This window comes from Lissotriton helveticus, chromosome 11 (genome assembly GCF_964261635.1).
Source record: "Lissotriton helveticus chromosome 11, aLisHel1.1, whole genome shotgun sequence".
Lineage (NCBI taxonomy): Eukaryota > Metazoa > Chordata > Amphibia > Caudata > Salamandridae > Lissotriton > Lissotriton helveticus.
Genome location: NC_136072.1, coordinates 210,457,998 through 210,478,314, shown reverse-complemented (window position 1 = coordinate 210,478,314; position 20,317 = coordinate 210,457,998). Strand labels below are relative to the sequence as shown.

General features: G+C 44.4%; 1 protein-coding gene across 5 annotated transcripts in view; it reads left to right on the top strand.

The window, feature by feature from the left end:
• P2RY12 (purinergic receptor P2Y12) overlaps positions 1–19,962 on the top strand; it is a 607,067-nt gene extending 587,105 nt beyond the window's left edge. For all 5 annotated transcript variants that reach the window (XM_078666122.1, XM_078666121.1, XM_078666123.1 and 2 more), the window contains exon 3: positions 18,905–19,962. In XM_078666122.1, the coding sequence (XP_078522248.1) occupies positions 18,905–19,941 (1,037 nt within the window). In that variant the 3' untranslated portion in view covers positions 19,942–19,962. The remainder of the gene's footprint in view (positions 1–18,904) is intronic.
• Positions 19,963–20,317: the final 355 nt, after the last annotated feature.

Sequence of the window (20,317 nt, the reverse complement as noted above, 5' to 3'; positions counted from 1 at the left end):
TTGCTGCTACAAAAGTTGCTCATCGGCACCAGGTTCTGGGGAGTAGGGCTCCCCCTGTTTGTTGTAATCTCCAAGCCAGGTGAGGCATTTTATTGTTCTTGTGCTCAGGTGTCTTGATGAGTGGAAGACACATCTGGCAAATGTGGCAGAACCAACTACGTGAAGTGTGATTGTTTTCTTTGAAGACATTTTTTACCAAAGAAGGAATTGCAGACAAGATTTTAACTGATATTAGTGCACAATTCACCTCAGCATCCATGAAAGAGTTATTGAACAGGTATGGGGTCAAACATCTGCATACAACTTTATTTCACCTTAACGGAATTGGGTAGTCATTGAGGTTTAACAAATTGTTGGTAAAATTCATAGTGTCATTAAGGCCATGGTGGATTATGTGTCTGCAGTAAGTGAATTGCTCTGGGCTAATACGGCAGTGCTGCATTCTGTGACTCAAAAAAATCTTTCTGAGTTAGATAGGAAGGAAAGTCACCTAAGCTTTTTGTCCATTTTGGATAGTTAAGGTGCATAAACTCCTCAAGTGTGAGGTGATATAATTAAGCAGCTAAGAAAAGAATCAAAGTGGCAAATGTAATGTCATGCGATTTGAACAAGTAGTGGTGTGTAAGAAAAGGGGTGTTCCAAGGATTTTTGTGGGTGATTGGGTTCATAATAAAGAGTCTTTGTTGCACAGAAAAGGGTAATCTAAGTTCAGAAATCTAGTACATGTGGTAGATGTTAAGGGTTTTGCTATGTGTTGCTGATTTCTAGTGATGGAATGTATATATTATGTGAACTTACTACTTTCGGGATTCACAGAAACAACATACTACTTTCGGTATTCACAGAATAGACTTACGACTACTAACTTTACGTCCGCACCCGGGCCTTAATTTCCGCCACCGGGCCGGAATTTACGGCTCTGCGGCGGAATTTACGATTCCGGCCCGCAATTTCCGACATTGTGCCATAATTTACGATTCCGGGCCGGAAGTTACGATTCTAGGCCGTAAGATATGAATTTTGGCAGTTGGTCATGTGAGCCAAGGGTAAACACCTGTCCAAGTGCCTACCATCCCCCACCATGGATCAGCTGACACCAATCCCAGCCCTGCAGCATGTATTAATGCAGAGCAGACACAAACAAACCCTTTCAGGGTGTCACTGATGGTGTTTGTAGCACTGCCCCATGCCATGCGGCAAAACTACTTGAGGAGGAGGAGGAGAGCAGAGAGGATCTTCAGACAGAGGATCAACATATTTGGAATGTCCAGCCAGGATGTAAGGGCCAGGTACCGTTTCCCTTCGGAAGTCATCTTGGATATGGTATGTGAGTGGGAACAGGAACTTGACTCTGTGACCTGCTGCTCACATGAAATACCAGCATATCTTAAGATCCTTTCTACTCTCCACCTTCCAAATGGTCTCCAGTGACCATGTAGGCATTTCCCAGGTGAGCCAGTCGCGTTGCCTGCATCACGTACTGAGATGCAACACTGCTAGAGCCCCCAACCACATACAAATGCCACATACACCTGCCATGAGACAAAGGGCAGCAGGAGATTTTTATCTCCTTGCACAATTCCCACGTTTGCTGGGTGCAATTGATTGCACCCATGTGACCCTTCAGCCACCCGCCACATTGCACACATCTTCTGCAACAGACACAGATGGTATTCCATCAATGTGCAAGCTGTCTGTGATGCCAGTGGGAGGTTCATCAATGTGCATGCAGTGTTCCCAGGCAGTACCCATGACAGCTTCATATTCCGCATGTCACCTCTTAGAGAGCAGAAGTTTTAGAGAGCAAAGAAAAATAATCTGAGGTTGCTGGAAATGCTGCCAAGTTCCTCACAGGCACACAGCAACTCCAGATGATTTTTATTTGCTCTCTAAAACTGCTGCTCTCTACTGCTGAAGGGCTCAACCCAGAAACACGTGTCTAGAGATATACAGCAATGTCTGCACCAACCTTGGTGAAAAACTCCAGCTAATTTTTAAGTAAGTTTGAACTGTGTACTGCATTTACCAGAATGCAAAGGGGCGAACTGTGCTGGGACAGTGTGTGCTCCCAACCCCCATTAAGTTCATAAACACTGAGGGGCAGATTAACAAGGCACTTGCGCCTCTTTAACACTGCCATAGGGTCACTTCTGTGATGTGGCGGCGGAGCAAACCAAGCGCCATGCTGCTGGGTAATTACAACGTGACGCATCTGGGAGATGCATCACGTTGTAAAGCCCTGCACCACATGCAGGCGTTCTGGCACTGGGAGGAGGGGCGTTCCGGTGCAGGAACGCCTCCTAAAAGTGGCTGAGTGAAATCTACAAGATTTCACTCAGTCACTTTTAGGGCCATGCTGCGTCAAAACCTTGTGCCTGCTTAAAGCAGGCGTAAGGATTGACGCAGCATATTAGAGATCGGGCACCCCTGAGCCTTGCTGGAGCGGCATCACACTTGCCATGCCACACCAGCAAAGCGCTGCTTTTCCACTGGGGATGCGTCACACATCTGCCCACCCAAGCACCAAGCTGGGCAGCATAGTAAATGCGGCGCATCAGGGGTGGCGCACGGGTGGGCAGATGTGTCGCAACTCTTCTGGCACACCTCTGCTGATTAGCAGAGATGCACCAGAAGTCGTAAATCGGCCCCTTACAACTGTAGAGTTTGATCAGAGGAGAACAAAATCTGACCTTGGCTCTTCTATGTATGTATCTCGTCCTGCATGAAACAACCACCACATCAGGATTTTGCTTACACTTCTGCAGGCACGGTTGGTGAGACAGAAGAACTGCAGGAACCGGTCCGGAGCAGGACATCAGTACGCCGGCGGCTACACACTCTTTCCACCAGCGTGGAAGAAGAGGTGGAGGAGGGGACCTCAACATCAGCAGGCCAGGGGATTGCGCCCACCCGGGATGAGGAATAACACAACTCTGGTGCTATGTCCTGGATGGAGGCTGTGGACATTGTAGGGGGAAGGACCGGACTCCTCAGACCATGATGTTGTGGAGAGCCACTCACCCACACACTCTTCAACATTGGCTCCCGAAGAGGTGACCCCGGGGCAGGCCAACATTCAATCTGGGCCTGCCATCTGCCCCTCCCTACCTCTAGAGTCCCCCATGCCATTGGGGGGTCCAGCTCCATCCCCTGAAACCTGTTCCCCTCCTCATAGCCGCCAAGCCGAACACAATAGCTCCGGACCTGAGGCATCACATCCCTCCTGTCCCCCGCAGGCCCCTCCCGGTGTTGTTCCCCATGTGGCTGTGCCAGAGGACTTGAGTTGGATGGTCGCGGGTCAACCAGACATGTCCTTTGCATCTTGCTACAAGTGTGTCTTGAGATATGCACGATGCGAGCGGACCTTGTCCGATCTATGGACAACCTCGCCACCAACGTCCAGTCCCTGACCACAGCCATGTCAGTTGTCTCCCAAATCCCTTCCCATATCACCGACAATTTGTCTCCCTGTCTGTTGCCCCACACTGTTTCCCCCCGTACTCCTCGTGTGTCACGTACCCATGTGGTGCCTGTTCCTGCACCAGCCAGCCGTGTGCCTGCATCGGACCCTGAGGATCCAGACATTGTGGTCCTGGAGGATGACCAGAAGGACACTTGACTTTTGGACTGAGACATTGTTCTGGACAAAGAATTCTGTTTCCCCTTGTTAATAGACCGGTTTCCCTGACTCTCCCTGATGTATTATATTTGTTTTGCCCCACCCCAATCCAACTTCCCTTCTCCTTCTGCATTAAGATCATCATTTTTTTTCCTTTCTCCCTTCCAAACGGACGGTTTGTTTTTGTTTCTACATAAAAATCTTTGAGGAATTCTACTTTGTTTAACATGTTTGACTTAATTTTGAATGTCTGTGTCCAAATATGGACACATATTCTGTGAGTCATATACAATGCACATAATAGCGTGTTGCTATGATGGGTTACACTTGTAACTGTGTCTCACACACACACGCATGCCTACATCGTTAGACAGGACATGATATACAACAGGATATTACTTTTATAGATCTTTATTTTCACTATAAACCTAAGGACCCCAAGACAAATTGACCACGTGAATGTCACTGGCGATCGTGTTTGCGTCTCCGCAATGGTGAGGGTGATGAATGCTGTGAGGGGTCAGGTTGAGCTTGTTGCCTACGTGTATGTGGATGTTGTACAGGGTGATCAACAGGTGCAGGTGCAGATGGTGTCTGCACATTCGGTGTCTGTGCCTGGACATGGACTGGTTGTGCAAGTGGTGGAAGTGACTGTACAGAGGTTGGTGGTGGTTGTGCAGGTGGTGTGAGTGACAGTACAGGGGATGGTGGTGGTTGTGTAGGTGGTGGGGGTGATGGGAGTGACAGTACAGGGGTTGGTGGTGGTTGTGCAGGTGGTGGGGTGGTGGGAGTGACTGTACAGGGGTTGCTGGTGATTGTGCAGGTGGTGGGGGTGGTGGGAGTGACTGAACACGGGTTGGTGGTGGTTGTGCAGGTCGTGTAGGTGTTGGGGGTGGTGGGGGCGCCTGTTCAGGGTGCCGGTGTGTTTGTGTACCTTTGCTGTGGTTTTGTGCAGTTGGTGCTACAGGTGTGTGGATGTGCTGTCCTGCAGGCAGATACGATTGTTCCCCTCCCTGCGTTGGCCGTGAAGGGAGACTTTGGATCACTCTCATCAGGCCCTCCATCATCTTCATGGCCAAGGCATGGTGTCTTGCACTCTCTTCCCTTTGGATGGATATCAGGTCTGTCATATTCCTGGACATTTCCTGCCAAGTGCTATCCATCCTATCCAAATCTTGGCACACCAAGGTTGTATTAACTGTACTTTGCATCAACAGATGAGGATCATGTGATCTGGTTAGGGTACCACCACAAATGACCGCTCACACCATAGCACTGAGGTATTACACGGAAATGTACATAATACTAACAAACTCAGCAGCACCAGCCACAACTCTCTGTCCCTTCGCGTTCCCCCCTGGTGTATCCTGCTGCACCTGTCTCCTCATAGCTTTTGTACACATAGCTGTAGAGGGTAGAAACAACATTCTCAATGATCTGCATCACAAATTGACAGACAGGCATATGTGACACTCCTGGTTTGTATTTCACTTTGTAAACAACAACTGTTGATTCCATGCAGAAGGGGATCTCGATCTCTGTCATGGTTTAGTAATCTAAGCTGGTGACACACCTCATGCCCGAATTACCTGAAGGACAGGTGCACAAGGGTTTCACTGCTTCAGCCAGGATGTCATGCAACCCCCGGGATGGTGTCCGCTGCAGTGGTCTCATCCTGTCAGCACCTGTGATGAGAAATACATGTCCATATTTTAGTATAACAGATTGCAGCTATGAGCCAACATGTAATTCTCATTAACCATTTGCGGATAATCAAGGACGATGTGCAGCATGTTTACCTCATTGACTTTACATGAGGGCACCTGTTCACAGGCAGCATTTGCTAGCTGTTACAACCATGCAGCACTGACATCAATAAGATGACACAACAACTGACAAACTTGTATGAGAAGGTTACTGATATTTCAAGGAAGGGGATAAATGACCCGGACTCATCTGCATCACACTGATTTCACCTTTATCATTGAGACTAACATTTTTCATTGGTGTAATGTTGTCTGTTAACAAGTCAGAAAGGAGTTCATATGTGAGATGTGCAGTTGTCAGGGTCATGATGTTGCCCATTTGTGCTAGGTCACACAGCTAATTTTTGAATGAGAGAACACAGATTACTAATGTCCATCCTTTGAGTGTCCTCTGTTCCCATACTCCATTTCCAACATCATGGTACTACTTACCTGACAGCGGATGGTGTCTTGTGCAGCAGACATCCAAACCTCATATGTCAAACACTCACCTATACATGTGAATACGATAGAAGGGAGGCAAGCAGAAAACAACATTTGGTTATGATCACACATTGCAGATGATGTGAGAAGCTTTGAGGCTTCCCGCCTGCACTGGATTACTGTGTTGCTCTTCAGCCAATTCTTTTTGCAGGTGTAACTGCATGAAGAGTCACCTTAGCAGCCCCTACACCCATCTCAAAGGTACACAACTGGCACCAGTGTGTGCCTCAGCCACCAATTTCATTTTGATTTAACCATGTATATTTTTCTAGGGATTTATCCTATCATTGAATTGCAAGCCTTTTGTGTTTTGGTCAGTTCATATGACACATTGTTCTATTGTATTTCCATTCTGCACACACTTGGCATACATTTTGTGTCAGCCTCTCATTTGCCCCAAGGGTCTGATCTGCCATGTGTTCAAATGCCATATGTGAGCATATTGTGATGCAGGACAACAGTATTGTACAACACATATGGTGGAGGTGAAAGGCACAATTAATGAGCATTCAGCCAGGTTGACTTACCTTGGCCCAGCACCGGAGCAGTGTGTGGTCCCTGAATAGATGTCACGTCCAACCCTGTAGCAGAAGTCAGTGTGCGTCTTTGATTCTGGGAGGACCGCATTGTACCTACAATGATAAGTGTGTTTTGCACCTTTACATTTCTGCTGCCACGTGATGCACTCAATTTCTGGCACAGAGGACAAGCACAAGCAGTTGTGGGAACCACCGTTGCAGAAGTGTGTCATACATATGTAATGAGTGATTCCATTCCACATATAAGTTAGAATGGACCCACTACCTTGATGCTACCTACATCACAATTACATGTCTATGAATCAAGAGGTAAGGTCCACTATCATGTTTTGTTGATGCCCAGAAAAGAATCCATCCAATGTACGCAGTACATGACCAGCTGTGTGGACTGTGCAATTTAATGTATATTGGAAAGATTTGAAGTTGGACAGTGTATGCATTGTCAATACTACTGAGACTGGTATCTCACTGCTTGTTCATCATTTTCATATCTGTGCAAATACGATTTCTTGATTAGGTCTACAGACACTATTACAATATAGTGGGCACACCCTTTTGACTAGTTGTCGCAGTCGATTACAGGATTGGTTTCCCCGGTCTGGGACTGTTGGTGAAATACATGTTGTGTACCACAATTACAAAGGTATGATGAGCCAAGACATTTTATATTTTCTCTTTCGCTGTTCACAAATGTCATACGGTAAAGGTGAATGTCCATTGACAACTCCAATTGTAATGAAGCACATTTTGCATCTCTGGTTGACTTACATAGGTAGGCGCAATTTGTCCCTCTATCGTCTCCTGACAATGTTTGCATTTTGACCATCTCCAGGCCAGTTTGACTTACCAGTTAGTGTGGTTGTCATGCCTTCCTCTGTACGTTGCCGATACCTCCCAGTAGATGCGGTGACCTCTGCTACTGCAGTTGTCTGTGCTCTGGCCGGATGTGTCAATGGGTGAGAAGAGAGAGAAGTAACCAAATGGGAAATATGCTTGCAGAACTTTTCAGGGATTTGCCCATATCTTCTGCGTGCTGCTGCAGACGGGCAGATAGGAGCAGTGGCGTGTTGGAATGTAATGGCATGGCAGAGTGGAAAATGGACAACAGAATATGTGTATGACATATTTTGATCTGATGATACTCTCACCTTCTGCTTTGTGATTTAGGCTTGCACAGGGTGATATACTTTTTGGAGAATTTGTGGCAGGTTTACAAGCCCCTTGAATAAGATTTACACTGCTGTTGCATCACTTCCTTGAAACAGCAGTGGTGTACAACAGACAACACATTTAGAATTATTCGCAACGTGATGCTTCTATGGTGAAGCGTCACGTTGTGAGGCCCTGCGCAACATTGAACCTGCGTCAGCTTTGATGTAGGTAGGGTGGGCATTCCTTTGTGATATGCTGCGTACAAGTGATTCAGTGAAATCTACAAGATTTCATAGAGTCACTTTTCAGAGGCCGCTGCGACACAACATTACGCCTGCTTGAAGCAGACGTAAGGTGTGGCGCAGCACGTTAGGTATGGGCAGTCCATGGACATTATTGGAGTTGCATCGCTCTTGCGACACGACTCCAGCAAAGCCCCCCCTATACACCATCAGATTCAACACACATCTGTCTATCCCTGCGCCACAGTGCACCGCCATGTAAATGCAACGCATTCGTGTTTGCGCAAGGGTTGAATTGCATGTCACATTGGTACTGGCACTTCCCTGCTAATATTTGTCAATTGCTACTTTAAAAAAAAAAACTTTATTTAGCATTTCCATATATCATTGCTCATTTGCAGTCAATATGAACAGTTATTGAATTAGCAGGGTTGTGTATGTACGGCAGCAGTACTGTGCCCATGTTTTCAAAAGGGGGGGAGGGATTAGCCTTTTCTGATGCAAAGGATTCTGGGACTTGTGGTGCTACGTAGAGGGTGACACATGAGTCTCTGACTGACTATATTTTTATATACACTTTGGGCAAGTTCTATAATCACAATGACAGTGTAACACAGACAATCTTTTCATGCACTTTTTCTTTTCATTCCATTTACCTGGTACCACGTAGCGGACATCACTGACAGGCAGCCCATAGACCAAGTGGGAGTGTATTGTTGTGAGGATATCCTCCTCCAGTGGGGTGAGATGGATGCGGGGACCAGGGTATGCAGCAGGGAGGATCCTGCTTAATTCGATCCTGGAGTATTTATCCTTCACCCTCTGCCTTTCATCCTGCCACTTTTTCTTCATGTCCTGTACTGTGTGCCTCTCCTCCCCCAATGCTGAGACAGCAGTGGCTAACTGCTGCCATAGGGCTGCCTTCTGTATCCCACTGGTGCAGTAGGGTGGGAGTCCATATAGGCGTTTGTGGTGCCTGACTATGAACTCCACAAGCATGGTGGTCTCCTCTGCAGTAAAATTCCTTTTTCTCCTCATTTCCATTTTCTGTGGCACTGTGAGCGTTGTGGACACAAACTCTCTGTGGCCCAACCTGTTCCTTCAATGTGTGCTGCTTTTATGTGTTTGTGGTGCTGGTCAATTAGTGTTAATTGGCTTCAGCTGGAGCATGGTGGGGGATGGTAGGCACTGGCAACATTCATCATGGCAAAATGGAGCTATTGGCTGGGATTGGCTGCAGTGTATCAGCCGATCCATGGTGGGGGATGGTCGGCACTTGGACAGGTGTTTACCCTTGGCTAACATGACCAGCTGCCACAATTTGTATCTTCCGTCCCGGAATCGTATTTTCCGGCCCTGAATCGTAAATTACGGCACAATGCCGGAAATTGAGGGCCAAAATCGTAAATTCTGCCGCAGAGCCGTAAATTCCGGCCCGGTGGCGGAAATTACGGCCTCGGTGCAGACGTAAAGTTAGTAGTCGTAAGTCTATTCCGTGAATACCGAAAGTAGCAAGTTCATTCTGTGAATACCAAAAGTAGTAAGTTCATTCTGTGAATGCCAGAAGTAGCAAGTGCATTCAGTGAATACCAAATAGTAGTAAGTTTACAATTTAGTCTTAAGTTCATTCTGTGAATTGGGCCCAGTGTGTGATTATTAAAAAGAAGGACACCTACTCAAAACTATAAGTTACCTTTGTGAATCAGGTTTATGTTTATAAATATTCTCCTGCTATAATATGGTGTATTAAACATGCAACATGACGCATTTTACAGCAGCATTTGTCAGATTATCTGATTGTGCTATCCATTTTACCTGTAATGTCTTCACTATGAAAATACTGTGTATGCATGTTAATGCAGTGTGAAGGATTTAATCCAACACATTAAGCCTTGATTAAGACAGTAACATTCAGTGGCAATTAAAATAAAATAAATCCCAATTAAAATAAAATAGTAGACAGCAATAGCAAGTACAAACAGATCCATAACACAGTTAAGCCAGAATAAATTATTTCCAGTGTAGCATGCAATCTATTACACCGGGGAAGAAGCAAACGTTTCAAAATCCATCCATATATCTCTCATCTCATCCCACTAATTTCTCAAATCAAATTCAAAGCACATGTAAACAGTGGCCTGCTGCATAAAGAAATGTGCAAACAGTGTGAGCTGCAAACCCCACATAAACAAATCAACTTTTTAGGTCTTGCCTAGGCAGCGCTTGTGCTGTCTCTTTGAGACATGCTGTGATCAGGTGTGGACTTAAAGCTCCGCCCATTTTCTGCCCATCTTTTTACATGGCTCATGTAACTGTCCTTTTTAAATGGTTGCTTTTGATTTGTGAATAGGCTTAATAATCACTCCTTAGTACCGCCTTTTCTACTTTTGTAACCTCCCATGAGGACTGTGTTGTTACTCTGCAGGTTTTATTAACAGTTTGTGGGCACTATTTTGTTAAAGGACTTTCTCCTACCACCTGTTGCAAGCAGGACACAAGCAGCACTGGTGCTCAGCTCGCCCTTAGCTTATGGCTGCCTTTCCTTTCCTGGCTGGTGTGTTTGGAATATTATTTGTTCAGACCCCTCCCACCTCCAGCACAGCATGAGCGTGCACCTTTATTTATTAATTAACATCGCTGCAATCATTTTGGGCTCACCAGTATCTGCGTCCATGTTTCATTTAACCCACCCTTCCTTCTTAATGCCATTAATTTGCATTATATTGATACACATATCACAGTGTTGGTGCTACTTTCCTGTGACTTTATTTATTTATTAACAGTGTCACGATCATTTTTTAGCTGAACGGTGTCTGTGATACTTAGCCCCGCCAATCCCTCCTCATGTCGTGCCTTTCATTTGCATTAAGTAATGGCGGTGCCGCATTGATTTTGGGCTTGCAGTGATTTTGGGCTCAACAATGTTCATGTCACTTAGCCTCGCCCTTCCCTCCTCATGGCCTGCCTTTCATTTGCAATAAGTAACAGCACAGCAGTGATTTTGAGCTTGATGGTATCTGTGTCCATGCTGCTTATCCCCGTCCTTCTCTCCCGCGCAAACATTAATTTCCTATTTTTGAACTGCGCGCATATTTTTTACAAAATATACTTACTTTTATTTACTCAAACTATTTGGCTCTTCACTATGTAGTAACTCAGCATGGTGCCTGCTTAATGGGCATTGTGCTATAACTCTTAAATATGCTCCATTCCCCCCACAGCACAAAAACCCGTGAAGTGAGCGCTGTGTTAATTAAAGAAATCAGCGTATGCCATTGTTCCCCATCGCTCCCTCATCTGTGCCCTTCGTATAAGCATATTGAAAACACCTTGCTTATGTAAATAAGCACAAGGTAGTCAATGAAACGTGTCAAATTTCTTCAGTGGACAAGGAAAGCTTGAAACCATCCCAGCAGCACCGGAAAGGGGTGATCTATGCTGCCTTTGTTGACTTAAAGTCAGCATTCAACCTGGTTCCTCGTCCTAAGCTTTGGTCAACCCTTTTGAAATTGGGCCTACCACTGGAGCTTCTAGCCCTTGTGGTCAAACTGCATACCGAGAATTATGCCCAGGTCAGGTATGATGCAGCAGGTCGAACTACGGAAAAGTTCCCGGTGGAGAAGGGGGTGAGGCAGGGATCTGTCCTCGCACCAACCATCTTCTCGATTTATATAAATGGGGTGGTAAATTATTTTAAAGACTATCCCACAGATGCTCCGTGTTTAGCTGGCAATAAGACCCCTCTCTTAATGTTCGCTGACGATACACTCCTATTATCAAAAACTAGGCAGGGCCTCCAGCGAGCCCTGACAAGGTTTTAAGAGTTCTGTGCAGATCATGACTTAATAGTTAACGTCGACAAAACTAAATACATGGTGCTGCACCATTCAAAGAATGTCATCGGGGATTTAAAGATCAGTGATGGGTCTCTTGAACAATTGGAGACATTTACATACTTAGGGGTTCTAATAGATAGGAAACTCAATTGGAAAGCCCAATTAGATTGTCTCACTGTAAAACACACCCAACTTTCTGGTGTTTTGCTCAGAGAGCATAAACGGTCATATACCAAACCAATAGCCCTAGTTCTGCAGATATATAACAACAAAATAGGCGCATCTATCTTATATGAAGTATAGTTGTGGGGTCACTCTAATCTGAACAAACTAGTGTTGGGCCAGAACAAATTTTTTAGGTCCATCATTGGTCTCCCCCAATCTACACCGACAGTTCCTCTCCTCTTGGATTTGGGCTGTCGATCAATTAGAGATGTGGCCAGATACAGGTTGTTAGCCTACTGGAGGCGGCTCTAGGTTACTCCCGAACTTGAGCATTATGCCCAGGCAGTCCTAGAGGTGAGAGATATGGACACAAAACATACGATCCTTTGGTTTGCTACCATAAAGAACCTGTTATATGATCTAGAGCTGAAACACCTGTGGGATACCCCTACGGGAAGTATTTTTCCTAGTAAAATGGAGCTGAAGGCAGCTTATTGGAATCATACCACCATGAAGCGGTTTTCACTTTGGTCGCATGGTTCCTTGACAAAGGCTTTTATTGATAAAAAACACGAAACTAAATGGGAGGGTTACTGGGATCTCATCACGTCTACTCGCGACAGAAAACTATTTCATCAGTTCAGGGTTGGTGCCTTTACATTCTTTCACCTCTAAATGGTGTACGGCAAAGACTAGTGATTGTCCCTTCTGTCCCGACGTTAAAGAAACAGTAACCCATGTCTTTTTTGTTTGTCAAGCATATACCGCACCCAGAAAAAAATGGCTTAAACCTATATGTGCCAATCTGGGACTAGATCTTGCCTAGAGGCCTTCAGAATTTTAAAATGTTCTGTTGAAGGCCCAATTGTGGTTGGAACTGCTAAATTCTTAGGCTGGGTAGGGGTGCTTAGACGCAAAAATGTGAAACAAATGTACATTTTTTATGTGTTTGACTTCATAATATCATGTGAACTATTAATTTATTGAATAATTTTACATGTGATCCATACTTCGTGTTCTTTTGTAAATTGAAGCCGATTTTATCTTAGTTTATTTTATAATGTTGTGGACTGGTTTTAAGGGTTTTTATAACTTATTTATTATCAAAATATTGTTGTTTCCAGGTGTCAAGCGCATGTATTTTATGTTTGTATTATCAATAAGCTGGCTGTTGTTATTTGCCCATTGTATATTTAGGCTAACTTTTATGGGTTTTTTTTAACAACCAAAATAAAGTTTATAAACTGAAACTGAAAACATATACTTAAGACAAGACCAAACCAATAAAAATCCACAATACAGTACTTAGAAATCTTCAGTTATCAAAATTAAGTTCCTTGCAGTCGATAGCTCTGTCTGGGGCTATCACAGCATAGTGAACAACAAATCCAAACAGTACTGGCTGATCGCAGCATCCTGGGCCAGCTACGGTGTTAGGAAGACCTGCAAAACAGTAGGCCTGGGCAGTAAATTCCGTTCCGTTCACGGAATTTGCGGAATTTGGGTAATTTCACGTTCCGCGGAGAACGCGAAATTGCCCAAAATTCTGCTTTTCCGCAACTTTGCGAAATATTTTACTTGTTCACGTTCTCACAATGCGTGTTCGCGAGATATTTCTCCCTGAGCAGCAAACAGTGATTGCGAACAGTAAATAAGCATCTAGAACAAGCAATTCCGCGTGTTTGCGGTATTTCAGCGTGTTCGCAGAGATTTTTTACCAGCTCGCAGAGATTTTGGTAACGCAAATACGCAAATTCCACCCACCCCTACAAAACAGTACCTTTAGAAATGCAGGGCATCGGCGACCTCTCATTGAACTCTGAAAGCACGGCGTCCGCAGTCGTTGGTTCCGGAGGTCGGTTCAGGAGTCGTCGGGCCCTCGAAGTCACATGCGTTGCAGATCGAACTCCTCGTGGTTGAAGTCAGGAGCGCTGGCGTCAGGTGCTGCAGTGCAAAGTGCAGTGGTGCGGCATGCAGTGCCCGGAGGTCGCGGTCCGGGCAGCGGCTAGGTGATAATTGTCCAGCTGCATCGGGAAGACCAAGGCTGCGGTGCAAAGTGATGCAGTGCTTGTCAGGATGCTGGCAGGTCACGGTGCAAGCAGCCATGGCGTCGTTGCTGAAGTGCTGTCGTCGGCTGATGAATTGGAGTCAATGGTGCCCGCGTTGTTAGGCCAAGGCTGCTGTGCGGGATGAGGACGGTGCTTCGTGTAACTTACGAATGGTGCCCTTGAACCACGGTGCAAGCAGGGGCGTCGATGTCGGCATGGAGTGGCATCATCGGGGATACGAGGGCGACATTGTGAAGTGAGGCGGTGCGGAGTGCAGTGTCTACAGGATTCGGTGCAAGCAGCAGCTCTGTGGCAGAGCATGCAGGACACGGAATCGGCAGTGGCATCGTAGACGGCGTCTGGTTGCTTTTAGTCTGTTGCAGCACAACAGAAGAACAGTGCTGATGGCAGAAGAACTTGAAGTATTTGATTTTCCTGAGACTTCTTGAACAGGGGGCAAGCTCTACCTCAAGCCCTTGTAGTACTCAATAATTAAGTTGTAGAAAGTTCAACTCCAGTCTTTTTACTGCCCGAAACAGAAGTAGCCACTGCAGGCCAACACACCAAAGCACTCAACAAAGTGGTAGTTCCTCCTCACAGCTTCTCCAGCTCTTCTTCTTGGCATTCGTCTTGGTCCAAAACAGTTCTAGAGTAAGGGGTTTGGGCCCCACTTTTCACAGCCCACAATTCTTGGTCCGCTCAGGCAGAGAGTGTCTGTGCCCAACCAGAACCAGTTCTGTTCTCTCTGGTGCATCTTCCTGGCAGGAGGTGGTGACAGGATTGACAGAGGCAGACCAGGCCCATTCAGATGAAAAGGAAATCTCCTCCCCCTACTCTAAATGCAGCCCAGGTATTTTCAGCCCATCCCTGACCCATCTAGATTCCCTGGAGATTCTGCTCCTCCCCAGCCCCTGTCATTCCAAAGCTAGACAGTCAATCCACAAACCCAGCAGAGGCACAATGGATGGGTGAGCAAGAAAATACTTACCTTCAAACACGGTAGGTAAAAATCACCTTCCCTAAAAGATGCATCTTTAGATTCTGAATTCAGGCATACTACACTTTATTTCTATACCTTGTTCCCAGGGGCAGTTATGTTTATAAGATGTTATAAACAAACTCCCCATGCTGTCCTATGGGAACAGGTAGCCTTGCAATAGTGAAAAACGAATTTGGCAGTAATTCACTATCAGGACATGCCACACTCACAAGGGCAAGTCCTACCTTTCACATACACTGCACCCTGCCCACAGGGGTACCTTGGGCCTACCTTAGGGGTGACTAACATGTACGGAAAGGGAAGGTTAGGGCGTGGCAAGGTGGTGCACTTGCCAAGCCGACAAGGCAGTAACAGACTGTGCACAGGCTCTGCAATGGCAGGCCAGAGTTACATTTATAGGCTGCTTGTGTGCGTGGCACAATCTGTGTTGCAAGCCCACTGGCAGCATTTGATTTACAGGCCCTGGGCACACGTGGTGCACTGTACTAGGGACTGATGGGTAAATCAAACAGTCAATCATGGAAACACCAATCCATAATAACAATTTACAACAGGAGCACTTGCACTTTAACACTGGACAGCAGTGATAAAGTGCGCAGAGACACTAAAACAGCAAAACAGAGTAAAAACTGGGAGGTCAGAAAGAAAAGGTCAGGGGAAACACACCAAAAGATGCCAAGTCTAACAATGTGTAATTACAACACCATTCAAATGCATGCATTTGTAATGTAACTGGTACTCATGTAAGCCGTTGCTTCTGATGATCACTTTTTAAAGATCTGTGGATTTGTTTGGGACCGGATCACTATATCCTTCTGCCAATTCCGTGCTTCTTTCGATCTTCCCTATAGCACTGTTTTATTATGTTGTAGGGATATAGGCAGACCCAGGTATCACCATCCACTTTACCCTTTTAAGTGTGCATTCCTTTGATTGATTTTTCCCTGCACGCATGGCTGCCTCCACCAGGATATCTCTTCTATTCTCTTTCTAGATGTTTCTCCTTGGCTGGATTTACTATGCCTTGCTGCTTTTTCCCTCTGTGTGTTCATTTCTGCCTGGAGAGCATGGGTTGATGCAGGGTCCAGCATGCCACAGCTTCAGTTTTCCTTTATCCTGGAGTGCTAAACACGATTAGTGTTAGAACGTGATTATTGGAAATGTGAGTAACAGAAGCTCCCATAGGCCACAAAGCTACAGAAATCTCTCACATTTCAAAAACAAAAATCCAAGTACGCTAATGTTTAGCCCAAAAAAAACAATAATGTAATTATTCTTTACAAATGTATTCAAGTACGAAATGCTAGTTAATCTCCCCTTTATGTATAATTTGTTGACATGGAGATGCAAGCATCCAACTATTTGCATGTCTTTGCATTACAACGAGCACTTTAATTTTAAACAGTTTCTTCATATAAATTAGATTTTTTCAAGTAGGATCTAATCCTTTAAAAGGGCAGAGGGCATGGGTTAAGTACGGTAATGAATCTTTCAAATGCCACGTCCCTGTGGGACTTCCCTGTTGGATTGACAGATTCATTTAATAGGAAGAATCATTAAGAACTTCTGGGTTTGGAGCGTCCATGACTCATTCTTAATCTGGGAGTTGAAAGTCTGGACCTGTTCCAGCCGTCCACTCTTCAGCAGAGATCACATACTGACAGGGTTTGCAGAAAGTAGCATGTTGGGCCCACCACTGCTATACATAAAAACAATAATTCTTCCTTGTTACTTTAGAGAGTTTTTCAGTATGATGTTTGCAGAAAATAGTGAGACTTTTTGAAAATATGCCTGTTTCCGTTAGCTGCTTTTCTTTCTGTCTGCACTGCACTGGGCGAAGGAGTGTTTTTGGGGAAAATACCTTAGGTCGCGTAATATTTATCCAAACTATTCACATTGATTTATTTTTTCAAGTGTTAACACAACAGGGTCCAGAAAATATTTGGCTGGCTAATACCAGCAAAGTGCATTGACTTGGTGCCTGAATTAAATCTCATTGTGCATGCCTACATTATTTAGAGAGAAGTAAGATGTGTCGCCATTTCCCGTCCTTGCCTCGCAGAGCCAGATGCAGACTATTTCTGCTGTGGTCACATGATCACAGAGTTCATTTAAATAATGGCAGCTATAATCACAGATTATCTACAGGGTATCACCATTTACATCAGTGCAGCACCATGGCCACACCTGCACGAAAGGCTTAGGGCATAATTTAGAGAAGGATTACAAAGGGATATGTACACCACATTAAGGCCAAAAATACAGTCCCCCCTTCTGCTTTTGGACCACATTATTTTGAGAGCAGTAGAAGACTATATCCCCATTGGTGCAGCCCCAGATTTCACCACCATTGAGAAAACAAGTTGGAATCAGCTAAATTGGTGTCATATGAGCCAATAAATATTTCCTAATTATTAGTCTGCTAGGTAGCGCTGCAACTGCTTCTCTGGTCCCAGTGGTACTTCCTCATTCTAAGTCCTCTAGAGAGTCCTGCTAGCTGCTTCTCTGGTCTCAATGGTAATTCCTCTTTTTAAGTCATCTGGGCTGAGCTTCACCTGCTTTGCTGGTGCCAGTGGTACTGCCTCATTCTAAGTCCTTTAGAAAGAGCTGCTAGCTGCTTCTCTGGTCCAGTCGGTAATTCCTCATTCTAAGTCATCTAAGCACTGCTTCTAGCTGCTTTTCTGGTCTAGTCGGTAATTCCTCATTCTAAGTACTCTAGTCAGTGCTGAAACTGTGTCTCTGTTCATTCATGCACTACACTCCAAACCAAAACACAGAGGTAAAATAAATTTTTATTCACAGCGCCAATAGCTCTAACTCTGACAAATGTGAGACCTATTGCAATGCTAATGCTTGTTTGCTAGCTTACTTGACGTTGCCACCATTTGTTCTCTGCTGCCATGACCTTCACTCTGTTTTTCTCCAATCCTGTAATTATAACTACTGCTTTTTTCTTTCATTTTATTTCTCTCACTCTCTTCTACTAAAGGCTTGAGAAGGCTGGCCAAATACTAATGCTCTCTTAGGGAGTGCACAGAGCACTCCTCCTCGGACTCCCATGCCTCTGCGACGACCCTCTTCACAGCGCTGGCTCAGAGCTGGCATATTAAAAGTAAAACAATTCAGGAACATCGTTTTATTTTTCATTTGCTGGCTCTGAGTAAGCAGTGGGGTTACACTCTTCCACCATTTTGAAGGACCCACAGCTGAATAATCCATCTTTCCATTCACCCGTGCATCCCTTCACCAATTCACCCATTCACCCAACCTTTCATTTACCCATGGATCCTTTCAACCATCCTTTTACCCTCCCACACATCCTTTCACCCTTCTACCCTTTCACCTATTCTTTCACCTATCCATCCTTTCACATATAAATACGCTTTTGCCCATCATTTTACCTACCAATGCATCCTTTCACTCATCCTTCCTTTTAACCCTCCGTTCTTCTTTCCCTTTTTTATTCACCCATTTTCTTTGATTACTTATGAGCTTTAGTCTACCTAATTGTAGACAGAAGAGGCCCATACAAAAAAACTCCTCTTACGATGAATACATTTAGACTGTGCTTGACCGTATTAATCACAGATGTACAGAATTATATTTCTCCAAAATTTTTCACCTTCACATAACCTCACCTGCAAGTGAAAATTCCTGCAAAGCACATTTTGGGTGAAAACATTCCCCGACAGATACACTTTTGGGATCAAGATTCGCCTTCTGAAAGGAGCTTTTTTGTGGCAGTTGTTAGCAGAAAAAAATCTACTTTTGTGAGATTTTTCTTCTACATATTTTTTTTAAACTTAGCAACCCATTAGGAAGTATGTGAGGAGTAAGAAAAAGGCTTTTAAACTTTGAATTGGAAAACGTAAGGATCTTTGATCCTGCTAACATGAATGCACCCTTGATCACTAAAGGACATTTCTTCTAATCAGCTTCCAGCTTACAAAATATAGCCATCACATTCCAACATGCTTGTGTATTATTATAGCAGTGGATTATTTAACTTCAAAACTCTTGCAGAAAGATAACAATCTTTTTTTTTGTTTTCCAGGACTACAGTCATTTTACAACTTTACCAACCACACCAATAATGAACTTGTTTGTTCCAGAGACAACTACGTCAGCCAAGTTGTCTTTCCAATTCTCTACACAGTTCTGTTTTTCGTAGGAATCATCATGAACGGCTTGGCGATGCGAATTTTCTTTCAAATCCCCAGCAAATCAAACTTTATCATATTTCTCAAGAATTCAGTGATTTCCGATTTGCTCATGATCATGACGTTCCCCTTCAAGATTCTGAGTGATTCTGAACTGGCCCACTGGTCCCTCCGGGCTTTCGTATGCAGGGTTACTTCAGTGATCTTTTATACCACGATGTACATCAGCATTTCATTCCTTGGACTGATAACCATTGACCGCTATCAGAAAACCGTCAACCCCTTTAAAACGGCTGGTCCCGGCAGTCTCCGGTATGCCAAGATTTTGTCAGCTGCGATATGGATAATAATGTTTGCTCTTTCCATCCCAAACATGATTCTGACAAATAAAAAGACCACCATTTCAAATGTAAAGAAATGTGCATATCTGAAGTCCGATTTTGGTTTGGTGTGGCACGAAATTGTCAATTTCATCTCTCAATTTATATTCTGGATCAATTTAGCTATAATAATTGTATGTTATGTGCTTATCACGAGGGAATTATATAAATCGTACAAAAGGACGAAAGGTGTTCGGAAGGGACCCAGAAAAAATGTGAACATGAAAGTATTTATTGTGATTGCTGTATTTTTCACATGCTTTGTCCCTTTCCATTTTGCTCGAATTCCCTACACTATTAGTCAAACTAGAGACTTATATTTCGCATGTTCCTCCAAAAGGGTATTGTTTTACCTGAAGGAGAGCACTCTGTTGCTGTCCTCTCTAAATGCATGTCTTGACCCTTTCATATATTTCTTTCTCTGCAAATCGTTTAAGGATTCTCTTATGAACATGTTCTCAAGAAAGAAAGACATTGTGCAAACAAACGAATGTGCAATAAGAAAGAAAGATATGTTGAACGCAGATTATTCCGAGGAAACTCCTATGTAGTAATAAAGTATGTTATGTGAAGTAAGGCGTTCGGCTCAAATTCAATGTCTGCAATGATGATGATGATGGTAATTTGAAGAGTGCGCGACTGCTTCTAATGCAACGTTCCAGCGCTAGGATTCTGATTATAGGAGGGCAAGAAAGATAAAAATATTGGGATTAATTAAAATGCCATGTTTTTAGCTGTCTTCAGAAGGCTACTTCTGTAGGGATAGTCCACAAACTTAGTAGTATGCTGTTCCTTTTGGAGCAAGATATATATTAAACAAAAGGGCTTTTCGCTTCGCTTGCGAGCCCTAAAAACACCCCCATATCTAGCTTTATGGATCCTCGGTAGTGTCTGTTGAGTATCACAGAATGTCGGTGATTTTGTGGG